Source organism: Labeo rohita, chromosome 17, assembly GCF_022985175.1.
Source record: "Labeo rohita strain BAU-BD-2019 chromosome 17, IGBB_LRoh.1.0, whole genome shotgun sequence".
Taxonomy (NCBI): domain Eukaryota; kingdom Metazoa; phylum Chordata; class Actinopteri; order Cypriniformes; family Cyprinidae; genus Labeo; species Labeo rohita.
This window is the reverse complement of record NC_066885.1, coordinates 15395624-15417652: the sequence shown is the minus strand read 5'-3', so window position 1 is coordinate 15417652 and position 22029 is coordinate 15395624. Positions and strand designations below refer to the sequence as shown.

The window sequence follows — 22029 nt, the reverse complement described above, 5'->3', positions numbered from 1 at the left end:
TTTCGTCATTAGTTTCTTATTCTTATTTAATCGCTGACATTTTACTTGTCTTCGGTGAGCTTAAGTTTATTTATTTATTTTTAGGCAGTATTATTTTTTTGGTGATATTGACACTGGTGACAAGAATTATGAAATTTATCAAAAAATTATATCATAAAGACCTTATTTAAAGCAAAAATAACTATATTGTGATTTAGATCGTTACCATGAAGTAAAATTACACATATCATGATATAAGATTTTGGTCATATGGCGCACACTTATATTACTGTTTTTATTGTATTTTGGATTTAAAACAATGCAGCCTTTGTGAGCATGAGACTTCTTACAAAAATATTTTAAAAATGTTTAAATTATATGTTTATGTAAATAAAAAGAAAAAACTGACGTCAGTAGTACTTGTCGGACAAATTTACCTTGTTTTAAGATGTTTAGATATAATTAAGATGTTTAGATATAATTACTAGGAAAAAGGACACTCTGCACTTTGCAGTTGTTTCCTGGGAATAAATAGTTTTGTGGCATCACTACGAAACTTACAGACATTAGCAATTATACTGTTCTTTGAAAAAAAAAAAAAAAAAAGGTCTCAATAGAAGCATTTTAGGCCACCAGAATGCTGTAATTTGCGGCAGAGGCTTGACACATTCTCAAGTAAGACTCGGTCCACGTCACAAGCACTGGCTCTTAGTCACACAACTGATTGGTGAGGACCGCCTTGTTTAGTTTGTCAGGAGATATGATGTCTGAAATCCGAGAGCTCTCAGAACCATTTTAATACTTTAACCACCGCTGAAAACTCTGAGCTCTGGTCCCGGCCCTGCGGGCCCCTACTTGGGTAAGCTGATATAGGATCTGACAAGACAGGGCTTGACACAGCAATGCACTTCCCCACTATTGTGTCCACTTACCTGCGGCCAGCCGCCTGCATTTGAGGATTTCCCCATATAAAGAGGAAGAGGGGAAACATGTGTATGTGTTGACTATCATCAGTCAAATACAACATGCAGGAGCCGTAGATAGAATAGCAGGGAGTGTGTGTGTGATAGGTTTAACATTGAGTGGGCATCCCATTAGAATCAAAGTCATTGTGCTTGTAGAGGGGCACTTGGGTGGGTGTGTTTTGTGCATGCATGGCTGATCACTGCGGCTGCTTGTCGGATGGAGCTCCTCCAAGTGCCGAGGAATTCAGCATTCCCGATTCAGCCCAGCATTCCTGTTCCGCCTGCTCTCTCTCTCTGTTCTTCCTCACCCACTCACAGACTCACATGATGATGCTCAAACTCAAAGGTCAGAGGTCACACAGGAAAAGCCGACCTTTATTTTAAATTGAAAATAACTTTGTGTCTCGTCTCTGTCAGCGGTGACAGCTTTAGGGGTCAGAGAGAGGGCAAGACTCTTATCCAGAATGCCAAAAACACCTGGAGAAAAAGATAACATTTCATTACAAGTAATATTTCGATTGTCAGCATAGTCTGTGTGAATTGTGCATTGGTACTAATCAAACAAGCTGTATTTAAAGGTGGTTTTTTTCCATTTTTTACACATTCCGACCAGCCTGACACAGCAACATTTGCTCCACCAATAGCCTAAGTTTGGGGTGGGACTATCTTTTCGTTTGATGAATGGCACGTTCAGAAAACCTGCTTAAAAATTAGTTTTTCCTCAGTTCTTTTCGGTGGCAGAAATGATATGTGACATGTTTTGATTATAATAAACCGTGTAATATAATATAATATATTATATGATATAATATAATATAATATATTTTTGCATGACAAAAGTATGTTTATATGTTTGCCTAAATACATATAAATATAGAAATAAATATACTTTTTTTTTTTTGCCTAATTTGTTAGATGGCAATATAATAGAATGTCTTTTTGTCTTCTGTGCGGTTTTTTTTGGTGTTCAAAGAGGTGCATATATTCTATTCTATTCTATTCTATTCTATTCTATTCTATTATAACATATAATAGAGCTGCAAAACGATTAGTTGCTATTAATCGATTTAAAATAAAATTTTGTTTACATACTAGATGTGTGTGTACTGTGTATATTTTTTATGTATATATAAATACACACATGTATATATTTGAAAAAAAAATGTATGTATTGTATGTAAACACTTGTATATAATTTATATTGTATATAAATATATATATTTTACATATAAATCTAACATATTTTTCCTTAAATATATACATGTATGTGTGTGTATTTATATATACATAATAAATATCCACAGTACACACACACGTAAAGTATGTTAACATAAACTTTTATTTTGAATTGGTGCATAAATTATTATATTATTGTAAAATATTATATAATAATATATATAATTTGTTATTACACTGGGAAAATAATATGTTTTTGGTAGGATTTACTTAAAATTTTACTAAAATTCACAAATAATTTACTAAGACATTTTTTTTCCGATAAATAGTCTTTTTAGATTTATAAAAATATCTCTGTGATTTTTGTCCTCTGTGTGGTCTGATGCAGAAGTAACTCTGAAAGGTCTAAACGAGGTCAATCATTCTGGATGTCACCCTGAAGAAAAGAAGAGAGTGAGGGGAAAAAGAGGGAGAGGAAGGGCAGGTGTGTGCTGTGTAGCGGCCACCATGTCAACGTTTGCCTTTCTGGACTGACAGGTTGTCATTTTTTTGTGACAGCATCCTGCAGACTATCCGTAATGAGCTGCTGTGAAGTCCGCAACATTCTCCTGACCTTTCGGCGGCTCGCAACGTTCCGAGGTCTTCTCCTTCCACGCATCCTTGTCAAAGGGCCAAACCGCAAAACGTCAGGGGATGAACGCTGGCAGGGACATTAAAGAAAGTAAATCCAACAACAAAAACAAAGACACGGACACACTGACACCTGTCTCGCTCGCACCTGTCTCACCAACAACCACACTGGACACTGATAGACAGACTCCTAGAACTGCTCTCCCGTCGTTTAGCGGCTCCTTGCGGTTTTGGCCTTTGTTGACGTTGACGTTTACCCACCTTTGGTCACCAGAATTTATTTCGCAAACAAACTCTAGCCTGTGTTTGAAAGTCACAGAAAAAATCCCCCACAGTATTCAGACAAAAAAAAGATCCCCACCATTTCTTAAATGACAAAAAATTCCTCAGCTCTGAGAAGTGTGACCCAGCCTTGCGCCCCCACTGTTTGGCTTTCTGCTCCAAGTCTTTGGGTAAACACCTGCTTAAAAGGCATCGCTCCCTTTTTACTCTCCTCTGTTCTTTTCGTGGATCTCTTTCTCCTGATCATTTTGCTCTAATGACGTTTACAGATGTACTTAGACCTCCTCGTGAGTGTTTTAGTCTCAGGTTATTACCACCCATGTTTACGGCTATGCTAACAAGAATCGCATTACGCTTGGCCTGTCAGGATAGAAGAATTCAAATCAAAGCTCACGCAAAGCTGTCTTTTATCTAAGTGTTTAGTAAGACAGCCAGCCTAGACATTCAATTTTAAACTCTCAGAAGTGCAATCATAGAAGGTTGCAGGTGCTGAATGATACAAAACACACACACACACACACACACACACACACACACATGTTTGTTTTTGTGAATTGTGGGGACTTTCCATAGACTTCTATAGATTTTGTACTGACCAAACGATATTGTCTATCCCCTAACCCAACCCTAACCCTAAACCTAGCCCTCACAGAAAACATGTTTGCATCGTTACACTTTCAGATAAACATCATTTACTATTTTTAATCATTTTTTAACATTGTGGGGACCGCAGGTGTGTGTGTGTTTGTATCATTCAACACCCACAACCTTCTAAAAAATCCCCCACAGTTGAGCCATATATATATGGCTCAACTTTGCGTCAAACCCACTGTAAAGGGAACATTGGATGCAAAATTCACTTGTTTTGTGTGGACACTGCCACACTACAATCATAAAACTCCATTCACTCCTTTTTTTAATCCCCAAAAACCTAAACAGAGCAGCAGTATTATGTCATATTGTTCAGGCCCCGCCCATGGCCATTGACAGACTGTCCCGTATTAGCATATTTCTGCCTTCAGCCAGTAGTACACTTGTCACTGTTTTTTGCTGTGTCCTCATATTTATGCACTTTTAGGGATGTTGTTTTAGCTCATAAAGCTAGGCACTTTATAGAGTTAATAAAGTAATGTGTTGCGGATATGAGATGCAACAAGGTTAAAACTTCTTTCACTGTTATTTTCTTGCATCTCACATACAGACAAAGATGCATGTCTGATGCGCATTTAAATACATCATTAACAACTAGTCGTTCAGTTTGGTTCCGTACACACTGCATAGAATTTCTGTACATTTCTTGTGGTTATTGAATGTGGTTGTCACTCCCATATTTTAGTGAATTATGTGTGTACAGAAAGCGATTAAGGAATAAAAGGTAAAGTAACAACCGAATTTAGCTGCAATGTGTACGTGGCCAGTGACTCATTTATAAAGACCTGCAACCAGTTTGCATATCATCCACCCTACATAGTATTCAAGATCACTAATTGTAAGTAGTATTTAGGGCAAATCGCATGCAAATTGGGATGCTGGGCTTTATATTCCTGAATGAATCAGTTTTTTAAATTAAGCTAAATCAATGAGTCAACAACTCACTTATAATGTCAGTTGTTGCCTACTGGCATAACAATATGCTTAAAGGAGAAGTCCACTTCCAAAACAAAGATTCACATATAATGTACTTACCCCCTTGTCATCCAAGATGTTCATGTCTTTCTTTCTTCAGTCGTGAAGAAATTATGTTTTTTGAAGAAAACATTTCTGCTTTTTTCTCCATATAACGGACTGGTATGGTGCCCCGATTTTGAACTTCCAAAAGGCAGTTTAAATGCGGCTTCAGATGATCCCAAATGCAGTTGTAAATGATCCCAGCCGAGAAAGAGGGTCTTATCTAGCGAAACAATTGGTTATTTTCATTAAAAGCATAATTTAAATACTTTTTAATCTCAAAAGTTGGTCTTGCCTTGCACTCCCTGAACTCTGTGTATTCTGAGCACCATATGGGCACCATATCAGTCCATTATATGGAGGAAAATGCCGAAATGTTTTCCTCAAAAAACATAATTTCTTTACGATTAAAGAAAGAAAGACATGAACATCTTGGATGACAAGGGGGTGAGTATTATATGTGAATCTTTTTTTTGGAAGTGGACTTCTCCTTTAAAAAGGTAAAAAACTGTTCAAAATTCACTAAAAATCACTACCACTAATGTGCGCACATACACACAAAAAATTTCTTCCAAATTCTCACCAAGGCTACATTTATTTGATCAAATATACAGTAAAAACAGTAATACTGTAAAATATGATAACAGTTTAAAAATAACTTTTTTCTGTCTGCACCGGTAGCCTTGTGAACAGTGTGCTGACATATGGTGCAGTTGCGCCTCGGGTGTCCTGAGTTCGAATCCTGCCTTGTGAACCTTTCCCGATACCACCCCCCACCTCTCTCCCACTCACTTCCTGTCTCACCTCCACTGTCCTATCAAAGAAAAATGGAAAAAAGCCCCCCAAAAAAACTGTTTTGTATATTAATGTGCTTTGACATGTAATTGGTTTCTGTTTTTTAGAAGCCATTAGTCACATGGTAATTCAGAAATCATTCTAATATGCTGATTTGGTGCTCAGGACATTTTCTTATTATCAATGCTGAAAACAGTTGTGCTGCTTAATGTTATTTGGAAGTTCTTTATATATATATATATATATATATATATATATATATGAAGTAATTGAAGCTATTTATAGTAATAAAACCTCCAAGGAATTTGAAAGAGGGAGGGAGAGAGAGAGAAAAAGATAGAGAGAGCAAGGGAGGAATGAAGTGGAAGAATGACCATGCAGCACTGAGTAGATAAGATGACTGGTGGCGATGGCATTGTGTGTATGCACGTGTGTGTGTGCTGCTCGGTCAGCTCTACAAGAGCATGGCACAGAATCAGAAACCTTCTATCCAATCCAAACCTGCTGACATGTGCTTTCTTTCTCTCCCTCCCTCCCTCTTTACTATTCTCCTCCTCTTTTTAACCCACCTCTTCTTAAAGATAGGCTAGTAAATACTTGGCTAGTCTTGGTTAATGCTGCAAACTCATGTTCGAGATTAAGAGCGCCGGCAGCTCCTGTACATGTTCGTGCCGATCTTCTCTGTCTCAAACCCTTTTTTCCTCCTCAGTCTGAACTTTTCAACTCTTGAACTCTTGATGGCCTCGCTCTCCTGCTTTCTGACAACAATTGGAGTAGATTCTTCCTTTTCATCCCGTCGGGATCTCTTCGTTTTTCACACTTGTTCATTCCTTTCTCCTCTCGTTTGACAGACAGACAGACCTGCCCCCCGGCCACGTCACTCACGCTGGCCAACTTCATTTACGGCCCTGATTGACACTTCTTACACACGCGCTCGCACAGACATACTGTAGATGTCTTCTCACATGAATAGTATTAGATTTACCTCATTTTGAGCTGCTTGTCTGTCAGTCGCTATTATTTGCCTGCTGAATGTGAATAGAGGCCTTTCTGAGATACTCAGGCTCTGTGTGTATGTGTGTGTGTGCCATGGCGCCACTCTGTCCTTGTGTCTCTTCAATGGCACCTTCATGTTACGTAGCAATAGCCACATATTGTCTGTCACACTTGACTTGTCTCTCCTGTTATGAGGACCTGAGAAAGTAGAGAAAAGAAATAGATAAGTAAGCTGATATGATACAATATAAATTGTATGAAGCCATGGTATTTCAACTGACAGATGGGAATATATAGACTAATTCAGTTCTTTTCTCTGCTTGCATATGGTTTTTCTGGTGTGTTGCCTTTTGAGTCAAGGTCTTTTTAATGGAAATGTCTAAAATATCCCTACTTGGAAAGCCAGCTGGGTCTTTCCTGTTATGCAGTACTTTTTGAAATGTAAATTTAAGCAAGTATTTCTGTAAAAGGCTATAGTAGACTTTCAAAATATGCTCTGGCCAAGGTAATTAAACTTTATTAATTATTGCTTGGTTATTTATACAATGCCAAGAATATGAGCCAGGATTGATGCCAGGATTGTATGATCTTTCAAAATGTTAATTAATGCTGATTTCTGTCATTTTATTGAATAGGATAGAAAGTTTTGGAGTGAGAAAACCAACTAATACCACAAAACATAAAATGCATTAACTAGTACTAACTATCATGTGTATTGTTGTATTTTTAACAGAAATGTCACTTTTTGAAGGATCTTTTCATTAAGAACTTGACTTTCGTTTAAAGAAATATTTATTGAGTGAATTTTTAAGTTTAAAAAGAATTAAGATTTTTGGATTTTGTTATGATTACTCAAAGGACAAAATAGGACACCTGTATTTTTTATACTGTATTTATATTTGGCGGTTTTCCTTTTAGATGTGTGTGCAGCCTAGAAAATGGAAAAATTTGTTCACACCATAGTAGTAAAATTATTGAAAATCTACACTACCATTTGAATGTTTGGGGTCAGATTTTTTATTTTGAAAGAATATAATACTTTTATTTACAAAGGATGCATTAAATTGATCAAATGTGACAGTAAAACGTAATGTTACAAATGATTTCTATTTCAAATAGATGCTGTTTTATGGTTTCTGCAACAATAATAAGCAGCACAACTGTTCTCAACACTGAAAAAAAAGTCAGCATATTATAATGATTTCTATTGGATCATTTGAAACTGAAGACTTAAGTAATGGCTGCTGGAAAATTAACTTTGTCATTACCCAAATGATGGGGACATCATACCAACTTAAGGTGGTCAAGCTGTTGTTTTGAACATGAAGCTGTTTTTTCGTGGTCTGAGTTGGTCTACCAGTCTTAAAAGAGAAGTTCACTTCCAGAACAAAAATGTACATATAATTTACTCACCCCGTTGTCATCCAAGATGTTCATGTCTTTCTTTCTTTAGTCATACTCGTTTGAGAAAAACATTTCAGGACTGTTCTCCATATAGTGAACTTCTGTTGTGCCTGTGAGCAGTTTAAATGCAGCATCAAAGGGCTCTAAACGATCCCAGACGAGGAAGAAGGGTCTTATCTAGCGAACCAATTGGTTATTTTCTTAAAAAAAAAAAAATACAGTTTATATACTTTTTAACCTCAAATGCTTGTCTTGTCTAGTTCTGCATGTACTCTGTGTATTCCGGTTCATGTCAAAGAACTCTCAAAGAACTCTCATTTTCTCATTTTCATTTCCAACTTCAAACTCTCCATTTTCTCCTCCAACTTCAAAATCATTTACATCGCTATTTGGTCGGCGTCAGCGTTTGATCTCATTTGGACATTCACTTTGTAAACACTGGGTCGGCATTCGGTGGGTACTTCTGCAGCGATGCAGAAAGAAGCAAAAATATCTATGCAATAGAACTTGGTCCAACCTGCTCATAGTGAAAGTGATCAGCCATCTAGAACAGCTTGTAACCATAAATGACCAACAAGAAACCAAAAGCTAGCAAGGTTTAGCAAGCTTCTCCTAGAGTTTATTGTTCCAGTCAGACTGTCTTTTGAATGTTATGACAGACTTTACTCCCACCCTTTTGCTTTCTCTCTCGTTCTCCTCCTCTCTGTTTATTGGGCTACTTATCACTCTTATGGAGATCACTTCCCCTCTCTCTCCACATCATCTTCATTCTCCTGTCTTATCACCCTCCCTACAGCACTCTCGGGCATCCTCCAGTATCCCATCATGCCCTTCTGTAATCTGTGACACCATTTTGTCAGCACATCTACTTGTATGTTTGACTTCCACGTTCCCTTTTTCGTTTCTCTCTCCCAAAGTGTTTTCCATTGTTTTGTGTCTCTTTAATGTTCATGCTGATGGCCGTGGCTAGGCTGTGCCCTAGAGGACTCTGATAAGAGCTGCTGCCATTTCTGTTTTCTTTTGGTCGTACTGTTTTATATTTTCACTTCAGTAGCTTCAGGTTGAGATACAAAGGAGAGAGAGAAAGGTAAAACAGAGGTGGCAATGCTGAAATGGAGTCGACACAAAAAGAAGTACCACAGAATTATATTATGTTTATACTTTAATATATACTTTTTTATATAAGCAAATTTAGGGACCGTCTCTAAAGTTACATACGGTATTGGTATACACTTTTCTAACCTCACTAGCATTTGAGGAGAATCACTTACAGTCATAAAACTATAAAATGTTCATCTAGGTTTCAACTACCTTTTAAATTTTTGATATTTATTAAAATAAACCGTAAATCATTTTTAAAAAATGCAATTATTTCACTACCGAATGGGCTCAAATGAAAAATAGGCCATCATTTAAAGCTCAATAGCATCTGAGGAGAATCACTTACAGTCACAAAACCAACTATAAAATGTTAATCTAGGTGTCAAGTATGATGCACACCTTTTAGATTTTTAATATTTATTAAAATAATATGTAAATCTTATTAAAAAATGAAAAATGCAATTTTTTTTCTCTACCAAATGGACTCAAATGCAAAATATGCCAATTTAAAGTTCAACAGCATTTGAGGAGAATGAAACCAATTATAAAATGTTCATGTAGATGTCAAGTATAATGCACACCTTTTACAATTTTGATATTTTTTGATTATTTAATAATGTAAATGTTCGTTGCTCATTTTCTGTAGCTGCTGTTTGAATGACTGAGGAAATGTAATCATAATGTGTAGGTAATAGTTTATACTAACATTAGGCTTCTTCTCTACACTGAAGTTGATTCACTCTCCAGCTATGAATCTAAGTAAGTAAATAATAAATTAAATTGATAATATTGCTCATCGGCAATCTCACAGGCTAACAATAGGGCGATATGGAGCATATCGCTCAACACTACTATCCACCTTATCTCGCCTATGGGTGAAACTTTCGGTTCATTAGCCGCTATAGGAAAATAACGAAAAAAATGACAACGTGCGGTAAACAGTAAAACTGTTTGCACTGCAAACCAGTGTGTTCATAATTAAGATAATACATTAAAATAATATGGTTAGACACACCAATTTGCACAGTTTTTGTACAGCTAAAAATAGCTGAATGCAGATTAGACCGGAAGCCAGACCCATAAAATTTACAAATGGCCCTGCCCAGTCTTTTTGAAAAAATAAGGTAAATAGACAAATGTTGTCAGTGCTAAAAGCTCAGCATAAGCCTGCTGTGTATGCATGTGGTGTGTGAAACCTAATAACGTGTCCTAAAAACACAGTAAGTGTTAGGAAAAGGTTGTTATGATTTCTGCAAGAGGAAAAGTGAGAGGTGAAGGGTGAAGATGAAATTAAAATGCCTTTTTGAGGGGTGTTTAGGGGGCTGCAGTTCTTCACCTGTGGCAGTTTCCGTTGTCTGTAATTTCAGCTGTCAGTCCAGGTTAGATGGGACACTTTTACTTGTGTCTGTGACTGAAGAGAGTTCTGAAGTGAGAAAGAGAGAGAGAGAGAGAGAGAGAGAAAGTCAAGAGAGGACACGTCTGCTTTTCCCTCACTCATCTCCTGAAATCAGCAGGTGCATCTCTCTTCACTCTCCGTTACGACCCTGAATAGGGGCACAGGGTCGCCAGGGGTCAATCACTCGCTGATGATTTTCTTTCCGTCTTTCCGCTGCAGTCAGCTAAACTCTGCGGTGGTTATCTGTGCTCTGCACGTGAATTCACCGGTCTGACCTTTTTAATTTCTTCTGACATTTTTTATTATTCAATTTGCCCTGTGTTCTCGTACGTCGCTAAGGTCCTGTTGCTTTGAAAAAAGTCAAATGAAATAGAATAAAAAAATGTAGAGTTGCTTGATTGCATTAAATAAATCGAAGGCTGGCGGTGTGGGTGATAATTGACTATGAAGGGCAGAACTAAAGGTACAGTTAAAGCGAGAGTGCCATAAATGAGGAATGATAAATTTAATCTGGGCCTGATTAAATAAGCGAAAAGAGGAACAACGTCTCTTTGGGGTCGACCACTGGGCAAACAGAAAGATTGCCTGATGGACTCATCCTTTGCTCAGGTTGAATATTAATGTGAATATGTGTGTGTGAGAGAGAGAGAAAGAGAGCGAGAGAGCACCGATAAGACGTTGATAAAGATTCGTTTTCCCAGGGATTTAATTATGTTGCCTTTTAAATCTGAGCAGGACCGCAGGGCCAGATGCTCCCTGTCCTTGTTGTAAAACATTCTCAGTACTGTTTGACTTTAATGTTCACCTGCTTTGACAAATCTAATGTGTAATTTAGAGACTTAACGGCAAACATACAAGTGCACAGTGCTTTTCATAGCTTCCTTAACATCTGGCAATAACATGGTTTTTCAGTGATTGTATCACACTTGATCATATTAAAACCCAAGTGTACATATACCCAAGACACATTGGGACTGGTTTCTGATAAATGAAAGCTCATTTGGAGTTGGTCAGCGATGGAAATGATGTCCACATACAATCCAGTTTCCTATCTGATCACTCTAATAGCACAAACAACAATAGCAAGTAGCTATAGGGCAGATCTTTATAGAAATAGCCCTTTATACATCATAACTTGTTTATAGTGATGCACGTTTGGTTGGTTTGGCTGTTCGACCAAGGTCAAAGTCTCAACTGCTGTCTTTCCTTTGAACAGATCTCAGGTAGACTGACTGCTCAGCCCAGCGTTTAGACAGGCAGTTGGAGATGTCCACCTGAGGGGCAGATACGGCTAGAGGAGGTAGGGAACATGTTGGCCCCGGGATCAAGATTATAGATAGTTTGACAGCAGCTCAGTGTGGTTCCTGTTTGTTTCTATTTGCAGGAACAGCTACAGACATGACTCTCTCTTACAGGAACTTACTAAGTATGAAATTATCCTAAACATCTGATTGCTTGGTACAAATGTGTTCAATGGAGTTTCATCTTTTTGATCCATCAGCGCGCCCAAAATTAATTAGTAAATAAACAGAACAGTAGAAGTGAAATATACCATTACTTTGCATACAAAAAGGATGATACATGTAAAGTGACCTTACTGCACCTACATGCAAGTGTTGCTATAAATAATGTGCTGCCACAGGAGGCAACACATGAAATCTTGCTATTTTTCTCTTGCTCATCCTGATCTTTTCAGAGAATTAAGAGAACGACAAGTGAGTGCATCATTCATCATTCATAAATTCAGATTTAATTTTTACTTTTATTCACAACTGATCAACACGCATACATAAGATGTGATACACTAACAACGAAAGCTTAAATAAGATAATATATCCACTTGCATTTCATGCAATCAAATATTAATTAGATTTGAATTAAGCAAGAGTTTTGCTAACTCTTTCTATTAATTTTAGTATCAATAATATGAAGGGAATGTTTCTGCCGCGCTGCTGAACGCTAATATGAAGCAGCCGAGAGAACGAGAGGGTGAGATTTGTATTTAATGCTTTTTCTTTGGCTATCCAAGTCTGAAATCTGAAAACAATCTGAGAGAGAGAGAAATAATAACATGATTTTTAATATTACTTTGACTGTTAGAATAACATGTTACAATAAAGCAACATTTGCCTGTAGGTTTTTTGTTACAGTTTGATACAAAGGTATTAAGATAATTAATCTGTTTTTATTATTATTATTTTTTTTAATAAGACTTTTCAATTCGTTGGTTATTTGTCACCTATGGTATCAATTTAGTATCGATACTGAGGTATTACGTTCTAGTATTGTACCGAAGCCAAAATGATGGTATCAATCAATCCCTACCATAATATCGTTCCAAACCAGTAAGACCTATGTTCATCTTCACAGGTTAACGTAGGTTAAGATATTTTAGATAAAATCGGAGAGCTTTCTGACTCTCCATAGACAGAAACGCAACTGACACATTCAAAGCCCTAAAAGGTAGTAAGGACAAAAAAAATAGTTCATATGACATAAGTAGTTTAACCGTAATTTTATGAAGCTACGAGAAAACAAAAATAACAACTTTATTTAACCATTTCTTCTCTTGTGGATCAATATATCGACATATCGCACAATTTAAATACATAACCTCAGTCATTTTTGGTGATGCAATATATTGTCCGTAAATGTAAATTAATGTCACTATGTTTTGCATGTGTCTTTTGCAGCTTCTCGTACATGGTGTAGTCATGCAGTCATGGAAAAATCTGTAGTTGGAAAATCTCCATACAAGTTCTTTGTATATTTTTCTTCTACTTGTAACTTTGCACTTTTTGTTAGAAAATGTTTATTTACTATTTATTCAAGGTTTTTTTTAAGGTATCTAGTATTTTGATGCTTAATTTCCATGATTTGAAATATTTGTAAGAATTAAAAGCTTGTTGTCATTTGAAAGTGTGTAGGCCTTGTTGCATTATTATGCTCTTATGTTGTGATTATATATTCAGTGGCATAAAATGGTCTTAAAATGACAATAATATTGCTTATCGCAATTATTTCTGGGGCAATATGTCACACAACAGAAAGTTGTTATCGTGACAGGCCTACTTGTGGAGATTTTGTGATGCTGCCCAAAAAAAGGAAGATAGACTATTTATTTTTGTTTCTTTGGATTATTCATAAACTGGTTGCCTTTGCCTCATATACTCACCATAGACACAGAAGAGGCCTGTCACAGGCAGATGATGCACTTGTCAGATTTCTCAAAGGAATACTTAAGTGTTTTTCACACATTAAAAAAAAAAATGTTTACACTTTTCTCTCTTTTCTCTAAGCTGGCCGGTCTCAATGAGATGACCTCGGCATGGCGAAAAAGGAGAACCACAATTGCAAATGCAGATTTCAGTCATGCACTGCACAAAAAGTGGCCCTTTCTCCACAAACAACTGATGTTCTCTACATACATTCACCTGAAACAAAACAGTAAAACAATTACAAGGAACTCCTAGATAGTCTATTAAACAATCAATCACAATTTCTCAAAAAGCCATTTCAAAAACACTCAGTGCTGAACAAATTGAAGCTGTGCTTCAGTGTGTGGGGTAGAGGGGTTGTGTTTGTCCCACTGGCTGACCTCTCTTTTGTTCTTCCCCAGATCAGTAAATACTGCTTCTTAATTTGCTCGTGACACAGCACAATAAAAGCCTATTAACGCATGCAAATGTGCGGCCACTTCAGCAGCTTGCCACGGCCGGCCGGCGCTGCTGTGTTCACGATACTGTGGCATCTGCAGCGCGGCATTCTGGGACGTGCCCGCTGACACTGCGAATGAGCGCACGGGGAACGCTGTGTCTCCGGTGAGTGCCAGGAAGGGAGTGTGCGCTGTGTTTTGATAAGCAGTTTCACTAATTTGCTATTCAGGTCGTTCTCATGTCTTAATTTGGGTGGAACAATGAGACCAATTGTCTCTTTTTGTTTCACTCTAAGTGCTTCTGCGGCCTGTGCTGGGAATCGCAGCCTTGCGTCACCCCGGTGTCAAAAAATAAAGATGCAATTCTGTCTCATTTTCTAGCTTATCGTGGCCGTTTTGAGACAGGGTCATCAAAAATGAGTCTTCCGCCTGACTGTCCATCTCAAAGTGTGAATTGAAGCTTCCTCCCTCTGTGGAGAAATTGGGTTTCTGTCGGGAGAGAGAGAAAGAGCTGACTCGCTCTAAAAGCTAGCGAGAAGATGAAAGAATCCTCTTATGTCAGTAAACTTGTTAAGAGGCTGTGCTGGGGACAGCGTTTTCCCAACACTTTTTTTTTTTTTTTGGTTTAGCGTTATTTTATGTTTGTGGTAAATTTTATTTATTTATTTATTTCGGAAAGTGGCAGAATTTTTTGCCCCTCTCTCTTTCTCTTTCTCCCTCTCCCCCTCTGTTAGCCCAGGCCTCGAGATAAGACTTGGCATGCTCAGCGCTAACCCTGTGACACAGACAGAAAGCAGAGATGCTGCTCTTCCTTCAATATGACATTAGATTTAATTTTTTCTGCAACCTTTAGCCATCCAAACAGGTCACATGGATGGATAGACGTCTGGACCAAGGATATTTGAAAGTTGTTCGGTCTCAGTCAAACTCCATGTTTCTGCTGAAGCTGCGCCATAGCTTTCAGTTCACAAGCACTACAGTGCTCGTATGGGTGTTGCAGGATTGTGTCTGGCCTGCAACATGCCCTATTTCCTATGACTGATTGCTGAAAGTGATTATTTTGATACAAAAAGAAATAATTTAATTAACATTTGTGATATTTCATACCACTCTGTCATATACTGTTTGTAACGTACCTAGTTAAATTATTGCCTTTAATTCAGTATTTACAGTTAACTTTTAGGATTTGAACACTGCCCCGTCCTCACATTTCTTAGCATTTTTGTAACAACTAAAAAAAGTTTAGTATTCGCCTAAAAGCTAATTTAGGCTACTTTTTTCCTTTGGATAGAAGTTTGAATGTACCAGTATTAAAATTTTATCTGAAACTTATAAACCATAATAATATTCATTTCACTGGTAAATGGCCTACAGTTGAGGTCAAAAGTTTACATCCCCCTTTAAGAATCTGCAAGATGTTCATTATTTTACCAAAAAAAGGGGGATCATACAAAATGCATGTTATTGTTTATTTAGTACTGTCCTGAATAAGATATTTCACATAAAAGACTTTACATATAGCCCACAAGAGAAAATAATAGTTGAACTCATTAAAAAAAAAGACTCTGTTCAAAAGTTTACATCCCCTATCTACAGGTGTGTTTTTTGTTTAGTGATAGTTGTTCATGAGTCCCTTGTTTGTCCCAAACAGTTAAAGAAGTCCACTTCCAAAACAAAGATTCACATATAATGTACTCACCCCCTTGTCATCCAAGATGTTCATGTCTTTCTTCCTTCAGTCGTACAGAAATTATGTTTTTTGAGGAAAACATTTCAGCATTTTTTCTCCATATAATGAACTGCTATGGTGCCCCGATTTTGAACTTCCAAAAGGCAGTTTAAATACGGCTTCAAACAATCCCACATTTAAACTGCATTTTGGAAGTTCAAAATCGGGCACCATGTCAGTCCATTATATGGAGAAAAATGCAGAAATATTTTCCTCAAAAAACATAATTTCTTTACGACTGAAGAAAGACCGACATGAACATCTTGGATGACAAGGGGGTGAATTAATTATTTGTAAATTGTTGTTCTGGAAGTGGAGTTCTCCTTTGTCCACTGTTCTTCAGAAAAATCCTTCAGGTTCCACAAATTCTTTGTTTTTTCAGCATTTTTGTGTATTTGAACCCTTTCCAACAATGACTGTATGATTTTGAGATCCATCTATTCACACTGAAGACAACTGATGCTCACTGATGCTCCAGTAGGATTAACGATGCATTAATGCGCCAGGGGTGTAAACTTTTGAACAGAATAAAGATGTGTACATTTTTCTCATTTTGCCTAAATATCATATTTTTTCATTTATTACTGCCCTTCAGAAGCTACAGAAGATACTCACATGTTTCCCAGAAGACAAAATAAGTTAAATGTACCCTAATTGATGTAAGTTAAATGTTAAATGTACCAAATTTAAAGCATTTTCACCCCCGGCTCTTAATGCATTTAGTTTCTGTCTAGAGCATCAGTGAGCCTTTGAACCTTCTGTAATATTTGCATATGAGTCCCTCAGTTGTCCTCAGTATAAAAAGATGGATCTGTACATAAAAAAGAAAAAAAAAAGAAAACATTAAAAGCATACAAAAACAGCTGAACTGCCTCAGTGATGTATACAGAGCAATTATTGAAATAATTAAATAGACAATATTCAGCATTGCTTTATAAACCAGATCATTTTTAAAGTAGAGGAAAATAAATCTACAGGAAAAAATAGGGTTACACGATATACAATCATTACATTACCTCCAAATAGTTTAAGAGAGGTCCCCATGTTGCTTTAAATCTTTTTGATGGTAAAATAATGTTCCATTTAAATAATATAGAGCTCACAATGTTCATATTGTACAGTATGAAAAATTATCATGAGATCATGAGATTTGCAAAAGATTACATGTAACTGTTATTAAATTATTAGTGTTTTTAAAGATTAAGTTTAAGTGAGCATTAGATGATAGCAAAGTTAATCTAAATGTAAAAACAGAGAAAATAAGCATGCACAATTAAATAATCAATGTAAAATGCAATGCTTAAAAAAATCCTAATATGAGCAGAGAACTGATGTGGTATCAATATATTATACCTCCCAAGATAAAAGTGTCTGCAAAATGCATAAATGTTATTCAAAATTAGTATTTAAAATGGATGCAACATAAGATGGAGCCACTACCTACAAAAGTCTGAAGCTTCCTAAAATAAGAAAAAAAAAACTCTGCAGCTTGCTTTCACACCATCTGTAGTTGACTGGCTCATAATGTTTGTGTAGGAATGAATATACAGATCTTTTTTTAATGTCATCTGTCTGAGAAAGAAAGAGTGTTGTACCCCACTAGTCCAGGGAGTTGTCACAGTGTGTGTGTGTGTGTGGAGGAGACAGAGGTGTGTTCACCTTGTTGAGACGTGCAGAGGTGTTCCACACTGTGCTGACACCTGGCACAGAGCTCTGGCTCAAACCCAGACTCACAGCAGGAGCGAGTGTGTGTGTGTGTGTGTTTGAGGAAAACAGAGAGTGTGTGAGTGGTGTCATAGTCTGGTGTGTGTGCCAGCATGTTGTGTCAGTAAGCACCCTTGAGATGCATATGTTTATCTGTGTAGTGGATTCATCCTTTTTCGTTTCCTTTAAGTTAATGTGTTTTTTTGCATGTGTATGAACTCAAATCGCTGCTCTTTTTTTTAGTGTGGACCAAAGGTGCCAAAAACTAGTTATAGTCTGAAAACAATCCTCCCTATCTCTGCCGCTCTCCGAGGTCTCTGTGGTGATATGAAAGACACAGTGCAGGGCTCTTGTTGCATATCTCCGCTATTGTTTTGTCTGCCCTTCCTTTTTCTCACTGGCTCTCTCCCTGTTTGGACAGACTCCTGTTTGAGTTCGATCAGATGTCGTTCTGCCTGGCGGAGCTGCACTTGTGGTCCTTTAGGAACAGCCTGCAAGTCCCAGGTAATTAAAACACACCGAAAGTCTCTCTTTCACACATTTGGTTGCCTCTTGTATGTATATTTCTTCTATCTCCCCATTTCTGTCTTCTTTTTTTCTTCATTAAATGCACACGTACGCCTCTGTCTGGCTTTGTCTAGCGTAATAACGAATATTAGTTGTTTCAGAGCCGGTTAAACTGCTGTGTCACACACTTATGGTGGTTATTATTACACCAGAGCAGTTAGTCTTTTTAGTAGAGACGCTCCGTGGCCTATAATTAAATTTATGGCTCCCTTAATTATAGCTTTTAAGAGGCAGTTTGTGATAAATACTTCATAATGCACAGCATTTCAATTTGTCGTGCCGTTCCTTTTGTTCTTTAATAATGCTTCATTGTTAAAATCCTCGCATCCTCTGTTCCTTTCGTAACCTTTGCACGTTTGTTCCTTCTTCACCCTTTGATTTTTCTTCTTGGCTGTTCTGGTGTACTTATAAGTGTGTGTAAGAGCAATTTGTATTTTCTTTTTCTCACAGACGAGTCCAGTTATCAGTTATTTGGAAAATCCCATGATAACATGTTGTTGTGGATTATATGCATGCATGTTTGTGTACATGCGTTATGTTGTGTTCTGCAATCTGTGTGCGAGTATTTGTATGTGATTGAAGCTCTATCGCCTGTAGCCAGCCCTCCTGACCTGTTTATTGAGTGACAGAGAGAGAGTGAGCGAATGAAGTGAATAAAAACTTTAAAAATGATGCATCAACATAGATGCATGGGTGGATGGAAATGATGTAGTCCATCTTTACTTGTGCACAGTCCATGAAGAGTCCAACTGTAAATCTAATGCAATGTTAAACATTCCAGGTGCTTGCAGCTCTCTTAGAAATCCAGTTTCCTTTGACATTGCTTAAAGGACATCAAATTTCATCTACCACAGCCAAAAGTGCAAACCTCCTCCTCACTTATTTTTTGTATTAGACAGTGCTCATTCTAGGTGTTTTTTGCTAACAAAGTCAGTGTTTAATTTTGTATTCGGATGAAACAAAGATATTTCATTCCCTCTTTTGATTTGCCTTTTCACAGATACAGATATTGGTACATACCAACTCTATGAAAAAGGAGAACCAGGTATGCATCTTCTTGTGTCTTATTAAATACATAATTAAATCATTCACATTTCTATGGAAGCCCCTTTCCGCCACTAAAAAATACAAAAAAAATAATAATTACATGTTTCAATCTCACAATTCTGACTTTTTTACATTTCATTATTCTTTGTATTTTTCTGAATTGCGTGATATAAATTCTGACTTTTTTCCTTAGAAATGTGAGATATAAACTCACAATTGCAAGAAATAAAATCAGAATTGTGAGATAATTCTGACTTTTTTTCTCAGAATAATGGGATATAAATATTCTGACTTTTTTCTTGCAAATGCGAGTTTGTATTTTACAGTTCTGACTTTGCTTCTCAAAATTGGGAGTTTAGATCTCAAAATTCTGAGAAAAAAGTCAGAATTGCAAGTTTGTAGAAAAAAGTCTAAACTGTGAGATAAAAAGTCCCAGTTAGCTTAATTTTTTATTTCAGTGGTGGAAATGGGCTTAAATACCATTTTTTTATTTTCAAAGTTTGATTATAATTTTTAATATAGACCTTAGTCGGGAAACAGAAACATTTTCCTTAGACTGCAATGAAAATGAGAAAAGAAGAAAAAAATATTTTTACTTCAGTCTTCCTGTCTGAACCACAGTATTTCTGTATAAATTTCTCTTGAATTCTTAATTGAAATTCACTAAAGGACACTTTAGGGTTGTGTGTTCTGATGATTTTATATTGTGATCGATCTTGAAGATGTCGACAGTCTACTTTTAAAGTGAATCACAGAGATTGTGATCTTTTACATCTTCGTAAAAATGTTAAAACTACAGCAGTAACTGCCTACTAGATAACTGTGACTTGCCAAATGATATCCTGTGTCTTTATTATGTATTTTGTCATGCGTGCTGGTATATCTGAAAACACTTCAACATGAGCTGATGAGCAAAGTATATTTGAGGTTTCAGGTGCGTGCATAAACAGTCAAATATACACACAAAATATGTCAAATGTGTCTGTCTTGGCAAGTATTTATAAAGGCAGTCAGCTGGAAAGGAAATCGGATGCTTGTCAGTATACTAGATCCATGCATTCGGTGTTAAAGAGACAGCAGCCTAATAAACCAACTGCTGTCTGTGTCATTAATGTTATTCAAACAAACAAAAAAAGACAGAAAATCACTCACTGCTCTTGAATAAATCACTTTATAACTTTAATAAGAAACAATGTATATTTAATTCATACAGTGATGCAGTGTTTTAAACTTTAACTTAGGTTTTAATGCAACACTGTGTTTTTTTTTTTTCAATTGAGCAAATAGATAAGTCCAGTCTGGATATTCTCAGAACATCTCAAAATTAGTAGAATTGCAATTCAGATGGTCAGATCACCCCTACTTCAGTGTATTTGACTCGTGTTGACACATTGAATCTTCACTCACAGAGCTCTGCAGATTTCCACAGAATTGTAACACCCATCATTCACAAAGTCCTACAAATCTCCCCGCCCTTTTAATCATTTTTTAAAATTGGGTATTTAATTTAATTATACTTTGAGCTACCAAAAAGCATGCAATGCTATTAGCTACATTTGAATATTCTGAATATTTTAAGATGTGCCCCTAAAATAAGCTTAGCAAAAGTCTGCAGATCATGTGTGTGCCTGCTCATCACTGTTACAGATGTTCTCTAAATGCTTCTGGGCAAATGAAGTGCCACCAGGTTTCTTGATGAAGTTTCTTAACATGTCGCAGATTAAACATTTAATAATCCAGACCCCTCATGAGAGGACACAGCTGGCTCTGAAACCTGAAAAGCTTATTGATTTAAACAATAACAAAATTATGTTATTCATTTTTAATACTTCAGACTTGAGACTTGAAAGGTTTTGTTTGTTCTGTTGTTTTATCTATGATAAAGTCTTATTATCTGAAAAAACACAAATGCTTTCATGTTATAAAGGCTTTCAGATGGTTAAAGTCTCATTGATTTAAAAAATCAAGAATTTAGGGGGAATACAATAATGCAGTGTTGGTTTATTTACCATACCTACTGTTTATTAATAATAAAGATCAAAGTCTTAATGTTAAATCTGTAAAAACAGCACAAACATCATTTAAAAAATTATATGGTGAGTTTGTGTGTGACGATTTCTGTATCGTAATGAAATCATAACATTATAACAATTGATTTATAATTAATAACTCAACTGATTTATGACTTTAAGATGTAGTGCGTCATTTATACATTATAGAGTCACACTATAAATTTGAATGTTTTCAGAAATTGAGTTTGTGTTTGGTTGTGGTACCTGCTGTTTCTCACGGCCTCCAGCAGAGGGCGAAGGAGACCCATGCTTCCATGAGGAAGGGGGCTCTTTCCACCCCTCTATCCCGTAGCAGATGTGTGTGTCTGGGGCAGGCAGGGGCAGAATGGCCCTTATCTGATTAGCAGCAGTAATCCTGGAGCTGTCCAGCAGGTCCAGGCCTCCAGCAGAGAGAGGCAGTGCTCCTGTAGAGCAAGGCAGGGAAGGGGGCCGTCTGGCTGGGCCGCTGAGGGCTGGAGATCTGGGACTCTGGGGTGAGATGGGGCTTAAGGTATGGTACTACAGCACAGTGGAGAGAGAGCGTGCTGACAAAGCAGGAGTTTGGTCTTGCCCTCAGTCATTTCCGTCTGTCGGCATACCTGTCCCTCTCACTGTATGAGTCAGTGTTTTTCTCTTTCTGACAAACACACACATTGGAGCAAGATGACAACTGAGTGACCATATGCTGTGAAAGACACTTGAGGGTGTGTTTACACACACGGGTGTTGCTATAAAAGTGCCCATATATGCCAGAGATTGAATTTTATATATATATATATATATATATATATATATATATATATATATATATATATATACGTAATACATATATATATATATATATATATATATATATATACGTAATACATATATATATATATATA

General features: G+C 36.7%; 1 protein-coding gene across 3 annotated transcripts in view; it reads left to right on the top strand.

The window, feature by feature from the left end:
- wdpcp (WD repeat containing planar cell polarity effector) overlaps nt 1-22029 on the top strand; it is a 78027-nt gene that overhangs the window by 10978 nt on the left and 45020 nt on the right. For 2 of the 3 annotated variants that reach the window (XM_051134087.1, XM_051134089.1), the window contains exons 2-3: nt 17902-17984; nt 19048-19092. In XM_051134087.1, coding sequence (XP_050990044.1) covers nt 17924-17984; nt 19048-19092 — 106 coding nt within the window. In that variant the 5' untranslated portion in view covers nt 17902-17923. Of the gene's footprint in view, nt 1-11608; nt 11693-17901; nt 17985-19047; nt 19093-22029 lie in introns of all 3 variants that reach the window. The other variant, XM_051134088.1, reaches the window with a different exon arrangement.